Source organism: Bos javanicus, chromosome 3 (assembly GCF_032452875.1).
Source record: "Bos javanicus breed banteng chromosome 3, ARS-OSU_banteng_1.0, whole genome shotgun sequence".
Taxonomy (NCBI): domain Eukaryota; kingdom Metazoa; phylum Chordata; class Mammalia; order Artiodactyla; family Bovidae; genus Bos; species Bos javanicus.
Window position 1 is genome coordinate 102,455,119 of NC_083870.1, and position 16,596 is coordinate 102,471,714.

At 42.7% G+C, this 16,596-nt stretch overlaps 1 protein-coding gene across 11 annotated transcripts in view; it reads right to left on the bottom strand.

Moving 5' to 3' along the window:
• Positions 1 to 16,596, bottom strand: part of ST3GAL3 (ST3 beta-galactoside alpha-2,3-sialyltransferase 3) — a 214,112-nt gene that overhangs the window by 98,651 nt on the left and 98,865 nt on the right. For all 11 annotated transcript variants that reach the window (XM_061412201.1, XM_061412196.1, XM_061412200.1 and 8 more), the window contains one exon: positions 3,194 to 3,236. In XM_061412201.1, the coding sequence (XP_061268185.1) occupies positions 3,194 to 3,236 (43 nt within the window). The remainder of the gene's footprint in view (positions 1 to 3,193; positions 3,237 to 16,596) is intronic.

Sequence of the window (16,596 nt, forward strand, 5' to 3'; positions counted from 1 at the left end):
GTTTCCATATCCCTTACCTGCTGTGTCCCTGGCAATGTATTGATTAATATAATTGGTATAAGTAGTAGCTTTAATGTTTGTAACCTGGGACCCTTGAGTTAATTCTTTTTCTTGTTATAGCCCACCACACCTTTGCTCTGTAGGAATGCAACTTTATCTAATGCTTTTGGAGGGTGGCTCCTGACCAATCACCTTTAGAGAAAAATAAGTTTTCTGAAGAAAAGGTCTTAAAATGTTAACAGGCCTCCGGGCCAGAAGATGATGCAAATCACCTAAGCTTTTGCATATGATAAGTCTGCAGGAAGAAAGCCTGGCTTGCTGCATGACTCTACCCCTTCCCCCATTATCCTCTATGCATAACTTAAGGTATAAAAACTACTTTGGAAAATAAAGTGCGGGCCTTGTTCACCGAAACTTGGTCTCACCATGTCGTTCTTTCTCTTACCTTCTGGCTGAATTATTCAGCCTCTTTTCTACACTGAATTTCCTCACTGAGCTATCCTTATTTCAGCCTCTTTTCTCCACTGAATTTCCTCACTGAGCTATCCTCATTCTATTACTCTTTATATCCTTAATTAACGTTTAATTAAGCAATTGTTTCCTGATCTTCGCCTACGCCGTCTCTCCTTTGAATACCCTGGATCAGCCGGGGCTGGTCCCGGGCAGGCAGCCTCTCCTGCAGTCCTGGCTTACGGGTACAGTTTTAGTTCTAGTTTATCCTTATGTTGAATCCTTTGGCATTCCAGTTCAATGCAGAAAGGATCAAAAGATGGAAAGTTAGTAGACCTAGAGGTGAGAATGAGACAGTCTACCACTTAATCAGAGTTTAAGAAGAGGAGTAGAGAGAGAGACAATTGGGCAGAGGCAATATTTAAAGAAGATAATGGCTGAAAAATTTCCAGAACACATGAATTCTTATAGGATAGAAGCTAAATGAATCCAATCAAGATAAATAAGAAATTTCTACATTTGCATATTTACTCATAGAACTCTTTTTTATTCTTCATAAAAACCTGAGGAAATGGGTATTATTATTCATGTTTTTGATAAGGGAAAATTGTGATTCATAGTGCAAAAATGAATTATCTAAGGTTATATAATCCTAAGCAGAAGGGGTGGAATTCAAATCCAGTTCTGATCCAAGCGTAGGTCCTTTCCTACGCATCAGAAATAGAACACAACACAGCGGAGAAAGACTTCGTAAGGGGAGGTCTGGATATTTCCAAGGAATTACCTCTGAAAACCAGAATCCTTAACCTGGAAACTTCTCCCTGGAACAGATAAAAACCTTTCCCATGTGTCTGTATTTTGTTCTGAAGATAACCTTGGATTAGAAAGGCCTTTTCAGTACGAGGCAGGAAAGCTGGAGCTTGTACCTTGACCTCTGAGGTAAATCTAATGAAGCCAAGCCAATTCCCCAGGCTAAAGACCAAGTTGACTCAAATGGTTTATAGAACCGGCCTGGTACACAAAAGGAAGCTGTACAAGAGCCTACCACGTACCACCCAACTGTCAGAACAGCAGGCCAAGTGTCCTCCGATTCCCCCTTCTCACACTGCTGAAGACAGCTTAAACACTATAGTTAACATGTCCTGGATACCACGTCTTTTGTTCATCAGTGTGATGTGACTTGGTAAATTACTACATCTCTTCCGTTCTGAGGGCATTTCACTTGCTTATAGCTTATGCTTGATTTGTTTTTTGCCCAGAGCACTAAATTAAGGATTTTCTAAGGGTGAAGCCTGTAGATTCCTAGCATTATCAAGCCCCATTCCCTGGATGGTAACATGCGGCTGACAACTGTACACTAGCTTGGTAGACAGAACAGACCACTCTTCCCTTGTGGCGGCCTCCATGACATATAAAAGCTGGCAGAACTGCAGCACCTGAGCTCATGGTGTGGGGCACCAGAGCCAAGAGGCCAGATGCCAGGAAAAGGGGCTACATGCCAGACCATTCAGTGGGAAAGCCAAATAACCCCGGGCTGGTGTCTTGCATGTGGGTGCAGCCATCACCATCAGAAGCAGCTGTGGTCAAGGCCTCAAGCAGGAGAGGAAAGAAAGGAGACTCAATTCTGATCTTTCTCATCTGTCTGGTACAGGACAGGGGCAAGGGTATATGAAGATGACTAACCACAGCAAGGAGCCACAGACAGTTCTGCAACACTTTACTGCACACCGGCCATGTGAGGGGGTCCTGGACAGGGCATGAACAGAGGGGTACAGCCCAGTCTCCAGGCAGCCAGTCTAATGAGGGAGGCACACAGGCACCTGTCATCATGCAGCCATGCAGCCAGCCATGCAGCCATGTGTTCAGTGTTGACTTAGCACCTAACAACCATATGCTGGCGCTGCCCTGGTGCTCAGGAGGCCGAGAGGGCCAGAATAGGGAAGGATTCTGAAAGAATGAGATACTTATTTGAAAATCCCTGTAAATTCACCATTTCTGTACAGTTCTTACAACCCTGTGAGGTCCTTGTGTTACAGGTGAAACTGAGGCTCGGAGTGGTTAAGTGGTCAGCCCTAAATCACAAAGAAAGTAAATGGCAGTCTGGGATTTGAATCAAGCATGGCCTGGCTCTGAGCCTGCACTCTTGATAAATGAATAACTATTACACTTAATTATAGTATAATGAAATGATGGGTGTCAGAGGTAGAAAATTCACAGGAAGCGGAGGAAGAGATAACTAATTCTGTATAGGAAGGAGGTGGTTCTTAAGTTTTCCTAGTGGACAAACAAGGAAAGGGGATTTGAGACATGGATAATAAACATATACAAGGATAGAGGGAAAGCCAGGATCTACCTGTTGGAGAGAGACAGGAGTTAAAGCCGGGAGGAAACCTGAGCACAGAAGGCTTTGCATGCCTGGCTGCGAAGCGTCTTGAAAGCTTTGCACTGTCTCCTGCCGTGGTTTAGTCAGCCTCCACTCTGCAGCTGAAGCCTTTCCTCCTCGTCCTTCAAACTCCAGTGGGGTGTGGTGGGGGGAGGTGCACGCTCCTTCTGTAATCAGCTCCCTGTGCCAGCCAAATCTAAGGCCTTATATTTGCACCCACAGACTGTAACATGCTCTAAGCTTCAGCGGACAGACGGAGGACAGAGGCCCCAGGAGTGATGAGAGCTGGCCCCTTGAGGCCGGCCTCCAGCTCTCACAGATCTCTATCACAAAGTCAAGAAACTGGGTCATTCTACTCACAATTTAGAATCCAACTTCAGGAGGAAGCCCAATCGATCATATTCTGAAAGAGAAAAGTAAAGCAGAAAGTGTCACTGATGTCAAGTCATTGCAGACAGTAGCAGATTGCATTCCCCAACCAGTCCCAGACCACCGGGGCAGACAAATGCTTCTAGATCCAAACACAAAAACCACAAGTAAATTTAAGTCACCAAATTCTTGCTGAACTCCTGTCTTGTGAAGGACCAGGTTCAGTGCTAGGCATTTCCCAGGCCTTATAGGCCAACCACTGTTATGCTGACATAAAATTGCCTACCTGTTTAAATGTGGTACTTGAAATTTAAATTTAGTAAGCCGAAAAAATGGGCCCCTTGAAGAATTAAGAGGGTCAGTAAGCAACCTCTGCTTCCTCTAAGCTCTTAGATTTATGCTGCATATACAATAGAATATTAAACAGCCATAAAAAGGAACAAAATAGTGCCATATGCAGAGAGGTGGATGGACCTAGAGACGGTCATACAGAGTGAAGGAAGTCAGAAAGAGAAAAATATCATATATTAACACACAGATGTAGAATCTAGAAAAATGGTACCGATGATCTTCTTTGCAAAGCAGAAATAGAGACACAGACGTAGAGAACAAAAGTATGGATACCCAAGTGGGAGGTGGTGGGGTGGTGGGATGGACTGGGAGATTGGGATTCACATACATATACTCCTGTGTATAAATAGATAACTAATGAGAACCTGCTGTATAGCACAGGGAACTCTACCCAGTGCTTAGGGAAGGAAATCCAAAAAAGAGGGGATATATGTATACATCTGGCTGAAATTCACTTTGCTGTATAGCAAAAACGGACATATTTTTAAAGCAACTATACTCCAATTTTTAAAAAAAGATTTATACTGAATCAGTCATGTTAACTCTGGGGTGAAAATATGGCAGCCAAGGGATCTTCAAATTCGCAGCAATGATTCACTCCATGACAATCACAAAGCAGTAAAAGATCTGACTTCATACAGGATAGGAAATTTAAAATGAAATCTAAAAGCAAATTGACAATATGTTTGTAACAAATGGTAAATCATGAATATTGTACTTAATTTCTCTACACTTGCCTCATTCTAAAACAAAGTTGAAGCAGTTTTACAAAGTACAAGATTTTAAACAGGAAAAAATCTTTTTAAAAATCTTGTAGGCCAAAGGAGAAATAAGCAAAGGAAAAAACAATAAAAAGCAGCCAGGATAGAAATACTAAAAAGTGCATGTCCTAAGGTTTTATGTGCTTGCTGGGAGAGGATTACAGACATATCCCCAAGATTTCTCACAGATAAAACTAAACACAAAGCACTGTTATAATGGTTTATAGTGTCCATAAAATGAACCAGGAGAATCCCAGATCTTCTTAATACTAAGATTTTAGGGATGTTTCCTCTGGGTCCTCAAAGATATTTGTATAAAATGATGATAAGCAGTGTCATATAATTGCTTATTTTATATAGCTTTGTCAATGAGTGCTAAGTATGTGTGTGTGTCTGTGTAGAGTGGCTAAATTAAAATAAGGTGGTCTAGGAATGTATTGGGTTGACCAAAAAGTTCATTTGGGAATTCCCATAACATCTTACAGAAAACCCAAATGACCTTTTTGGCCAACTCAATAGCTCGAAGTTGGCCTAGTTTAATCTGAGGATAAAACAGAATACCAAGCCTAAACAACTGGAAGAGGCCAAGCAGCACACAGCTTTCAAAGAACTTCATCTTTAATAAGCAGTTCAGTTCAGTTGCTCAGTCGTGTTCAACTCTTTGTGACCCCAGGGACTGCAGCATGCCAGGCTTCCCTGTCCATCACCAACTCCTGGAGCTTGCTCAAATTCATGCCCATCAAGTTGGTGATGCCATCCGATCATCTCATCCTTTATCATCCCCTTCTCCTCCTGCCTTCAGTCTTTCTCAGCATTAGGGTCTTTTCCAATGAGTTAGTTCTTCGCATCAGGTGGCCAAAGTATTGGAGCTTCAGCTTCAGCATCAGTCCTTCCAATGAATATTCAGGATTGATTTCCTTTACGATTGATTGATCTCCTTGCAGTCCAAGGGACTCTCAAGAGTCTTCTCTAACACCACAGTTCAAAAGTATCAATTCTTCGGTGCTCAGCTTTCTTTATGGTCCAACTCTCACATCCATACATGAGCAAGGAATGGCCAAGAGAGGAAAATTACCCACACTGATAACCTGCAAGGCCAATTAAGGCCAGACTGTACACTTTCATAAACAGCTGAGCTCCAGGGAGAGTCATTCGTCTTCTTAAAACTGAAGATGTACCAAATAGGACACACGACTCAACAGGAGACTTGCCTCCCAAGAGAATTTTGCTGTTCTTGTTCAGTGGCTAAGTCATGTCCAACTCTTTCTGATCCCATGGAATGCAAAACGCTAGGCTTTCCTGTCCTCGTTCTCTTGCAGAGTTTGCTCAAATTCGTGTCCATTGAATTGGTGATGCTAACTATCTCATCCTCTGTCGCCCCCTTCTGCTTTGCCTTCAGTCTTTCCCAGCATTAGGGTCTTTTCCAATGAGTCAGCTCTTTGCATCAGGTGGCCAAAGTACTGGAGCTTCAGCTTCAGCAACAGTCCTTCTAATGAATATTTAGGGTTGATTTTTTTTTAGGATTGACTGGTTTGATCTTGCAGTCCAAGGGACTCTCAAGAGTCTTCATCAGTACCACGGTTCGAAAGCATCAATTCTTCTGTGTTCAGCCTTCTTTATGGTCCAACTCTCACATTTGTACACGACTACTGGAAAAACCACAGCATTGATAATATGGACCTTTGTCAGCAAAGTAATGTCTCTGCTTTTTAATACGCTGTCTAGGTTTGTCATAGCGTTCCTTTTTTTTTTTTTTTATGGTCCTCTCTGTTATTTTATTTTATTTTAAATTTAAATTTATTTATTTTAATTGTAACTAATTACTTTACAATATTGTATTGGTTTTGCCATACATCAACATGAATCCGCCACGGGTGTACTTGTGTTCCCCATCCTGAACCCCCCTCCCACCTCCCTCCCCGTACCATCCCTCTGAGTCATCCCAGTGCACCAGCCCCAGGCATCCTGTATCCTGCATTGAACCTGGACTGGCAATTAGTTTCTTATATGATATTACACATGTTTCAATGCCATTCTCCCAAATCCTTTCAAAGAGAAAGCAGATTGTTTAATTTCACGCTGGTCATCATCTGCAGTGATTTTGGAGTTCAAGAAAATAAAATCTGTCACAGCTTCCACTTTTTCCCCTCCTATTTGCCATGAAGTGATGGGACCAGATATCATGATCTTAGCTTTTTGAATGTTAAGTTTCAAGCCAGCCTTTTCACTCTCCTCTTTCACCTTCATCAAGAGGCTCTTTAGTTCCTCTTTGCTTTCTGCCATTAGAGTGGTATCATCCGCATATCTGAGGTTGCTGATATTTCTCCCTGTAATCTTTCTTTTTCTTTTTTTAATTCTAAAAACACCCAGTGTGGTCATGGTACTCTGTACTGTGCTTAGGCTGAAGTTTATATTCCGTAACTTATATTCCTTAACTCATATTCCTTGGCAGGTAAGGCTTTTCACACCTTGGTCTTTTTTTTTTTAATTTTTAAAATTAATTTATTTTTAATTGAAGGATAATTGCTTTACAGAATTTTGTTGTTTTCTGTTAAACATCAACATGAATCAGTCATAGGTATACATATGTCCCGTCCCTCCCTGCAATCTTGATTCTAGCTTGTGATTCATCCAGCCTAGCATTTCGCATATAAGTTAAATAAGGGTGACAATATACACTCTTGTTGTATTCCTTTCCCAATTTTGAACCAGTTATTCCATTTCCTGTTCTGTTGCTTCTTGACCTGCATACAGGTCTCTCAAGAGACAAGTAAGGTGGTCTGGTAATCCCTACTCTTTAAGAATTTTCCAGTTTGCTGTGATCCACACAGTCAAAGACTTTCATGTAGTCAATGAAGCAGAAATAGATGTTTTTCTGGAATCCCCTTGCTTTCTCTATGATCCAGTGAATGTTGGCAATTTGATCTCTAGTTCCTCTGCCTTTTCTCTTTTTTTAAAATTAATTAATTAATTTTAATTGGAGGCTAATTACTTTACAATATTGTAGTGGTTTTTGACATACATTGACATGAATCAGCCGCGGGTATACATGTGTTCCCCATCCTGAACCCCTCTCCCACCTCCCTCCCCATCCCATCCCTCAGGGTCATCCCAGTGTACCAGCCCTGAGCACCCTGTCTCATGCATCAAACCTGGACTGGCAATCTGTGTCACATATGATAATATACGTTTCAATGCTATTCTCTCAAATCATCCCACCATCCCTCTGCTTTTTCTAAACTCAGCTTGTACATCTGAAGTTCTTAGTTCACGTACTGCTAGTTTGAAGGAGTCTGAAGTTACAAGTTAGAAGCCTAGTTTGAAGGAGTTTGAGCATAACCTTAACTAGCATGGGGGCTTCCCTGGTGGTTCAGTTGGTAAAGAATCTGCCTTCAATGCAGGAGACCTGGGTTTGATTCCTGGGTCAGAAAGAACTGCTGGAGAAAGGATAGGCTACCCACTCCAGTATTCTGGCCTGGAGAATTCCTGGGTTTTTTCCTAGGTTGAAGAGTCAGACACGACTGAGCAACTTTCACTTTTTCACTTTAAATAGCACGTGAAATGAATGCATTGTATGTAATTTGAACATTCTTTGTCACTGCCTTTCTTTGGGATTGGAATGAAAACAGACCTTTTCTACACCTGTGGCCACTGCTGAGTTTTCCAAATTTGCTGACATATTGAGTGCAGCACTTTAACAGCATCATTTAAAGGATTTGTAAATAGCTCAGCTAGAATTCCATCACCTCCTCTTTTTTGTTTGTCATAATGCTTCCTAAGGCCCACTTGACTTCACATTCTAGGATGTCTGGCTCTAGGTGAGTGACCACACCATCATGGTTATCTGGGTCATTAAGACTGTTTTGTATAGTTCTTCTGTATATTCTTTTTTTTTTTTCATCTTTTTTTTTAAATTTTATTTTATTTTTAAACTTTACAATATTGTAGTAGTTCTGCCAAATATCGAAATGAATCCTCCACAGGTATACATGTGTTCCCCATCCTGAACCCTCCTCCCTCCTCCCTCCCCATACCATCCCTCTGGGTCGTCCCAGTGCACCAGCCCCAAGCATCCAGTATCATGCATTGAACCTGGACTGGCGACTCGTTTCATACATGATATTATACATATTTCAATGCCATTCTCCCAAATCTTCCCACCCTCTCCCTCTCCCACAGAGTCCATAAGACTGTTCTATACATCAGTGTCTCTTTTGCTGTCTCGTACACAGGGTTATTGTTACCATCTTTCTAAATTCCATATATATGCGTTAGTATACTGTATTGGTGTTTTTCTTTCTGGCTTCTGTGTATTCTTACCATTTCTTCTTAATCTCTTCTTGTCAGGTCCTTACTGTTTCTGTTCTTCATCGTGCCCATCCTTGCATGAACTGTTCCATTGGAATATCCAATTTTCTTGAAGAGATCTCTAGTCTTTCCCATTCTATTGTTTTCCTCTATTTCTTTGCATTGTTCATTGAAGAAGGCCTTCTTATCTCTCCCTGCTATTCTCTGGAACTCTGCATTCAGTTGAGTATATCTTTCCCCTTCTACCTTGCTTTTCACTTCTCTTTTTTCCTCAGCTATTTGTAAGGCCTCCTCCAACAATCACTTTGCCTTCCTGCTGTTTTCTTTTTCTTTTTTCACACTTCTTTTTCTTTGGGATGATTTTGGTCACTGTCTCCTGTACAATGTTATGAATCCCTGTCCATAGTTCTTCAGGCACTCTGTCTACCAGATCTAATTCTTTGAATCTATTCATCACCTCTGCTATATAATCATAGGGATTTGATTTAGGTCCTACCTGAATGGCCTAGTGGTCATTTTCTCTAATTTCTTCAACTTAAGCCTGAATGTTGAAATAAGGAGTTGATGATCTGAGGTCTTGTCTTGTTGACTGTACAGAGCTTCTCCATCTTTGGCTGCAAAGAATATAATCAATTTGATTTCAGTATTCACCATTTGGTGATATCCACGTGTAGAGTCATCTCTTGTGTTGTTGGAAGAGGGTGTTTGCTATGACTGATGCGTTCTCTTGACAATACTCTGTTAGCCTTTGCCCAGCTTCATTCTGTACTCCAAGGCCAAATTTGCCTGTTACTCCAGGTATATCTTGACTTCATTCTTTTGCATTCAAATCCCCTATGATGAAAAGGACATCTGGTTTTTTTGGTGTTAGTTCTACAAGGTCTTGTAGGTCTTCATAGAACTGGTCAACTTCAGCTTCTTCAGCATCAGTGTTTGGGGCAAAAACTTGGACTACTCTTCACTTTCTGCCATTAGATGTTGATGTTGAATGGTTTGCCTTGGAAATGACCCAAGATCATTCTGTCATTTTTGAGATTGCACCCAAGTACTGCATTTTAAACTCTCTGGTTGACTGTGAGAGCTGCTCCATTTCTTCTAAAGGATTCTTACCTACAGTAGTAGATACAATGATCACCTGAATTAAATTCACCCGTTTCTGTCCATTTTTGTTCACTGATTCCTAAGTTGTCTATCTTCACTCTTGCCATCTCCTGCTTGATCATGTCCAATTCACCTTGATTCATGGCCCTAACATTCCAGGTTCCTATGCAATATTGTTCTCTACAGCAACAGACTTTACTTTCACCACCAGACACATCCACAACTGAGCATCGTTTCTGCTCTGACCCAGCTGCTTCATTCTTTCTGTATCTATTAGTAATTGCCCTCCGTTCTTCCCTAGTAGAACGTTGGACATCTTACGACCTGAGGGGCTCATCTTCCAGTGTCATATATTTTGCCTTTTCATACTGTTCATGGGGTTCTCACAAGAATACAGGAGTTGTTTGCCATTCCCTCCTCCAGTAGACCACGTTTTGTCAGAACTTTTCACTATGACCCATCTATCTTGGGTGGCCTTGCACAGCACAGCTCATGGTTTCATTGAGTTATGCAAGCCCCTTCACCACAACAAGGCTATGATCCATGAAGGGGATCCCAAGAGAAGACACCTGGGCCAGTGACAGCCTCTTCTCAAGATAATTTTGGTTTTGCTCTAATTCAGATAAATGGAAAAAAGACTCTGCTTAATATATCAGGTAAAAATTATAAAAATCAATAAGGTTTCAATTTTAAAAATAAACTGAAAACAAAATTTCCCAAAAGAGTTAGTTTCAAAGTTGAATACTGTTTCAAAAATCTGGTTTTACCCTGCCATCAAAAAGAAAACCTCATTAATTTGCCAACACCTGTTGCTTTTTCTCCATGTGGCCAAAACCTTGGGAACTATCCTGTTACTCCTTACCAGATATGCGCTAAGACACCTTCGGACATACAGTGAATCCATGTTTTGGCTGATTCTTCCTCCAGAGAGGCCAGAGGATGTTTTCCCCTTGTCGCAAACTGAAAAGTCAGGGCCAAGTAGGAACAAAACATAAACCAGGAAAGAGGATGAGTGTAATGCCCTTCTGCAGCAAGTCACATAACCTCCTTGTTGAAAGCTGAAATGTCTTCTTCACCACATATTTTTGTATAGTAACCATGATTCTATTTATGGGTTATTTTCGAATGGTGTCTTAAGTTGTGTTTTATACACTCATACAGACTAATTGCACATTAAACAGGTAAGAAGACACTGTGCTTCTAAATAAATTATACCCTTCCTTTCCATGGCTCTTTTGGACTATCTGTTGTTTTCTCTCTTTGTTAAGAAACATAAGCACTAGAAATATTTCACATTTCGTCTGTAGTTTAAGAAAATGTAACTGCATGAGTCCAGTGATGATAAATGGCAACTGATATTGGGGTTCAGGTCACAGAGCCAAGAGGGAATGGAGTCTCTCTGGTGATTCCATGCCCTGTCAAATGGGACAGCCTCTCCCATCTCCAGCTATCTATGTCAGGCAGTAAGGCAGACCTGGTGTTGTCACATCTTCCGGGGTTTTTTAAGTCAAGAATTTGGATCTTTTATGGTAAAATTCCTCAGTTTGTAAATACTGGCAATAGATTCAAGAAAAAAATTAAAGATTATGAGGATCAACTGAAGTATGTCCGTGGCCTGGATGCAGGCAGCAGTGTGAACTCCGTCTTACTCTGGCAGATAAGTTGACTACAGAGGACATGGCCTGTATTCCCAGAATTTGTTGCAGAAAAGGATCTATGAATATGCTGGTGTGGGGTGGCTTTAGGTCCTTTTCTAAAGATCTGCCCAGCAGGCTGTTGGGCAGACAGAAATAAGAGCAGATTCCAAGAGTCCCAGGAGCTACACCAGGAGTGAATGACAAGGCTCTGGCGAATGCATTGCCCACATCAGGGGACCCTCAGGGAGAGGTCCCCAGCTGGAGGGGTCTGCAAAACATCTACAAGAGACCCCACGAGAGTCAGCGTTACACACTGGCCAGTCCAGGGAGTGCCCACACTATCTTATGTCTTCTCTGCTCATCCTCTCTCTCCCTTCCTTTCCAATTCCACAGAGGTTCAAAATCACAGCTGGCAACTGGCGTACAAGTGGAAAGAGGAGGACAAACAGGGGGCACACCCTTCCTGGGTCAGCACCACTGCTTCTAAACCCTGTGCTGCGAGGGGAGTCACTGCAGCTCTGAATGAGCTGAAAGCTATGCTATTACACAGGGCGGGACACTAATTTTGGAATTGGTGACTCAATAAGACCATGGGATTTCTATTACCTCAGAGGTACCGAAAAATTCTCTGGACCGCTCACGCTGAAAACATCTTAAGGGGACACAGAGAGACCAATGAAAGTGGCTGTGATTAACCCCTGATGTTTCCTGCATGTTCAACATACTGGTTGCACTAACTTAGGTAAATACAGCTACTCGGAGGATCACATAACCAAAGTGTGGGAAGGGCCCGGGTGCAGGGTTTTAGAGATGACCAAAAGTGGCTGGAGTGCCAGCATACCTCCCTCAGTCAGCTTCACTCTCCCCGCTAGCTTAGTCGGGATACAAATTCTCAACTCTCTTTCCTCTTAGGAAGACTCTTGGGTTCTGTTTGGGTTCTCCTTTCCTGTGCTATGGTCTGGAAATCCTGTCTAGGCCATTAGCTCGGGCAGTTATAGGGTTTATCTCATTTATTGCCCTTCATTCAAAGACCAGGGTCCTGTGTCATCTATAGTTCAGTGTCTGAAAGAACTCTTCTTTCCCACATAGTTTGTCTATTTTTCAGTTGTTTCTCCTCCTTTTTTCACTTTTCCTTATCTGGTCTAGACTTTACCATGCTTAACTGTTCAGTTTAGCCTGCCTCAATGATCTTCCCATTGTACCCATACCAAATCTCTCTGCCCAACCCTTCTCCTGAGCTCCAGACTTGGGCATCCAGGTGGCATCTCCACTTTGATACCTATAGTAACCTGAAACTCAGGCTGCCTCACAGAGTTCATTTTCACCACCTGCACACATGCATAGCCTCTTCCTGTACTACTACTACTACTAAGTCACTCCAGTCATGTCCGACTCTGTGTGACCCCATAGACGGCAGCCCACCAGGCTCCCCGGTCCCCGGGATTCTCCAGGCAAGAACACTGGAGTGGGTTGCTATTTCCTTCTCCAATGCATGAAAGTGAAAAGTGAAAGTGAAGTCGCTTAGTCGTGTTCGACTCTTCGTGACCCCATGGACTGCAACCTCCCAGGCTCCTCCATCCATGGGATTTTCCAGGCAAGAGTACTGGAGTGGGGTGCCATTGCCTTCTCTGAGCCTCCTCCTGTATCCCTGCCTTAATAAGCGGTACCACTTTTCACCCAGAATATTTCACTGTATACAAATGTGTTCCTGAAGTAGCATGTGAATTCAGCTTATACAATAGAAATGCTATTTTGAGTGCACCAACTCTTCAGGGAAAATTCACCTCTGGGGAAGCTGGCAGAAAAGCCCAGTTCTCACTGGCAGTCAACTGATGCCAAATCTGTAATAAGAATGGAAGATCCTGGGACTCTCAAGTCACCAGACACAACACATGCTGATGTACATACACAGCTGAAGGTCCTCTCTCGCAGGTGTCAGAGCAGCAATACCACAGCTGCACAGTGAAGGAGAGATGTTTAGTCTGGTGGTTTAGGCTGCCTGCCTCAGCCAGGCTGGAGAGCCCAGCATTATAAAAACCCCTAACCAAGGAGTGCATGTGTGTCCCTTGCCTGGCTCCAGGTGTGTAGTGGCATGAACGATGCAAGTCTCTGTTCTTCTCTTCCTGCCCCTGTACCAAGTCAGACTTGTGAATGCATAAAGTGCCTGTTCAAATGCTTCAAGTCTTGAAATTAACCATTAACTCTTCCATTGCCATTTCAAAGCAGTAAGTTGGTGTTCTGAACTCATATAAACTCCTAGAAGGTTCAGAAATTGGACATAGACAAAAGGAGGCCATGCACTAAAGTGTGTATGTACCTAATAATGTCTCTATCAGCAAAATTAAAAGAATTACAAGGAGAACGACACAATGGGTCTCCTGTCATCATAATGGGAAACTCACAGACCACTGAAAAACCAGGCTCACAGTCAGTGAGAAAGCAGATGACCTGAACAGAACAATGAATAAATAAATTTGAACTAGCTGAAAAACAGAGCACCTTACACCTGACAAGTGGAGAACGCAATTCTCTTCCAGTATATTTGTAAACTATGAAAACTGACGACCTGAGAGGCATAAATGCCAAGATAAAAATTAATAAACGTTAAAACAAGCTCAAGTTTTTAACTTTAAAACTTAAAAATATTTTTGTTTTACAGCAATTTGAAATTTTAATACATTCCATACCACTTTGTATTTTATTTTATCATAATTGTATAATGTAAAGGAAATTAAAAATGTTTTCATAATTCCCTGTCTAAGTAACCCTGAGTCCCTCCTGCTTATCTTAGCAGGGGGTCCGGATATTATCACCTCCTACTTACGCTCTCATGTGCAAGTGGCTGGGGTACTGACTACACAGTAACATCTTCTAGGATGAAGGGGGAGCTCCCTGAAAGAAAGCGTCCCATTCCAGCCCCACTCTCAAGCCACTGAGCCCCAGAATGGACTTTCAGGGAACACAGCTGCACACTGTGAGCCGATTGTGCGACTGGCCCTTCCGGTTCCCAGTGACCCACCTCCTCTGATCATTGTAAAGAGCCACCACAAATTCCCGTGCATGGTCACTGTGCTTAGAAAGCAAAGCAGATGCTTAGGCTGATGACAACAGTGAATATTCCCCAGGAAGGCCAGCTTGAGGAATATTACTGAAGTAGATGAAGTTTAGTGAAGGGATAAAACCATGGCCTTGATTCTATCAGAAAACTACAGCACTTCATATTAGAATGCACGAAAGTCAGAAAAGCAGGATAGGCCATCGGGCAAGAAAAGTCCAAGTACATAAGAGAAGAACTCTGCTGCCAGATCTTTTTTCAAGGGGGTCTTTGGCTCCAGTCTCTGAGCTATGATGAATTGCTAAGTGCAAAGGGCATAGGGGTAAATGGAATGAGGACCTATCCTAACCAAAATAGATCCCTCTTTTCTAAAGAAAAGGCACTGTACAGCCTCCAATAAAAGTCACAGGCTATATTAAACATAAGTAATGTATGTCCTGGCTTGGGTGGAGGAGGAAGTTGGCAACAGTTGCAAATGGCCTGTGGGACATGCCAGACAAAGGGAAGAAGTGAGGGAATGAGTATTTACTGAGCATCTACTGTGAATTCACACTGCTTTCAGAACTTTCACCTACACTCTCAGTGTAACTCTTACAACTCCTATGAGGTGGGTATTTCCTGCATTTTACAGAGGAGGGAACAGAGTCTTGGAGATAAGAATTAACATGTTCAGGATCCCCAGCCAGTACATGGACCAGCTGGGGTATTGTTGAACCAACCCAGGTTTGACTTTGCAGCTTCTTGTCTTTACATTATGCTACACTGACTCTCTGAGGATAAGAAAAGCAGACCCTCATATTAGGAGAGCTGCCATGAGAGCAATTATCTACTCCTACCTCCCACTCCTGGCTCCAGGGTGGTGTCAGAAGGCCTGGCCACGCCCACACATGAACCATGGGAGTCCCACAGAGGCCCAAGAGGGGCTGGCCAAAGTGCAAACAGCTCCCACATCAAGTCAGGAAAATAAATCATAATGTAGGATCAATTAATCAAAGACAAACTAAAATAGGAAAAGCAGTTATATAATATAAACACAGAAAGAATTCACTGACCTGGACTAAATTAACTGACCCAGTAAAGTAAGGAGTTCACCAACTGAAGCCCAATCTCAAACGGGTGTACACTGGCGTGGGGGAGGGCAGAGGCCTAGTGAGCAGGTCCTGATAAGACAAGGCCCTCAGTGCCTGTGCGCCCTCCACCCAAGCAGCCTGGGGTGCTGCACTGGCAGGTAGAAGCCCCATCCCAACACAGGCTGAGAGGCCATGCACCAACTCTCCTCTGTCCTGGGAAGGAAAGCAGATGTCTAGAGCTGAGGAGCCTGGTGGGCTGCAGTCCATGGGGTCGCAAAGAGTCGAACACGACTGAGCGACTTCACTTTTACTTTTCACTTTCATGCATTGGAGGAGGAAATGGCAACCCACTCCAGTGTTCTTGCCTGGAGAATCCCAGGGACGGGGGAGCCTTGGTGGGCTGCCGTCTATGGGATCGCAGAGTCGGACACAACTGAAGAGACTTAGCAGCAGAGCTGAGCAGACAGTAAATTCAGTTTTATTCATGATATCAAGTATGCCCAGACCATGCCAGGGCATGCTGTGCTAAGCGGCAAGATTATGAGTGACAGCATGTCAAAAGGGCAGCTGGGACAGGAAATAGAAAAAATGGCTCACTCTGCAGTTTGTATCTCAAACTATGGAGCTTACTGGCTAGTGTATGTGTGGGTGTGTATGTGTTAGTTGCTCAGTTATATCTAACTCTTTACCACCCCATGGACTGTAGCCCTCCAGGCTCCTCTGTCCATGGAATTCTCCAGGCAAGAATACTGGAGTGGGTTGCCATTCCCTAGTCCAAAGGATCTTCCCAACCCAAGAATCAAACCAGGGGCCTCCTTCATTGGAGGCAGATTCTTTACCATCTGAGCCACCAGGGAAGCCCCACCCACTAAGCACAGATACAGTCCTTCTCTCCAAACAAAAATAATTTTATTTTCCCCAGTTTTAGGAATAACACAAGCTAACTATAAAAATCCATATGAAAAAAAACTTAAAAAGAATGAAGTAAGAATCACTCAAAACTCTCATTATCTAAAGCTATTTGTTGCAAACATTTTGGTATCTTCCCAGAAATCTCTTCTCACAAATATATGTGTAAATATGCATATATAATTTTACTTTCATGTACCTT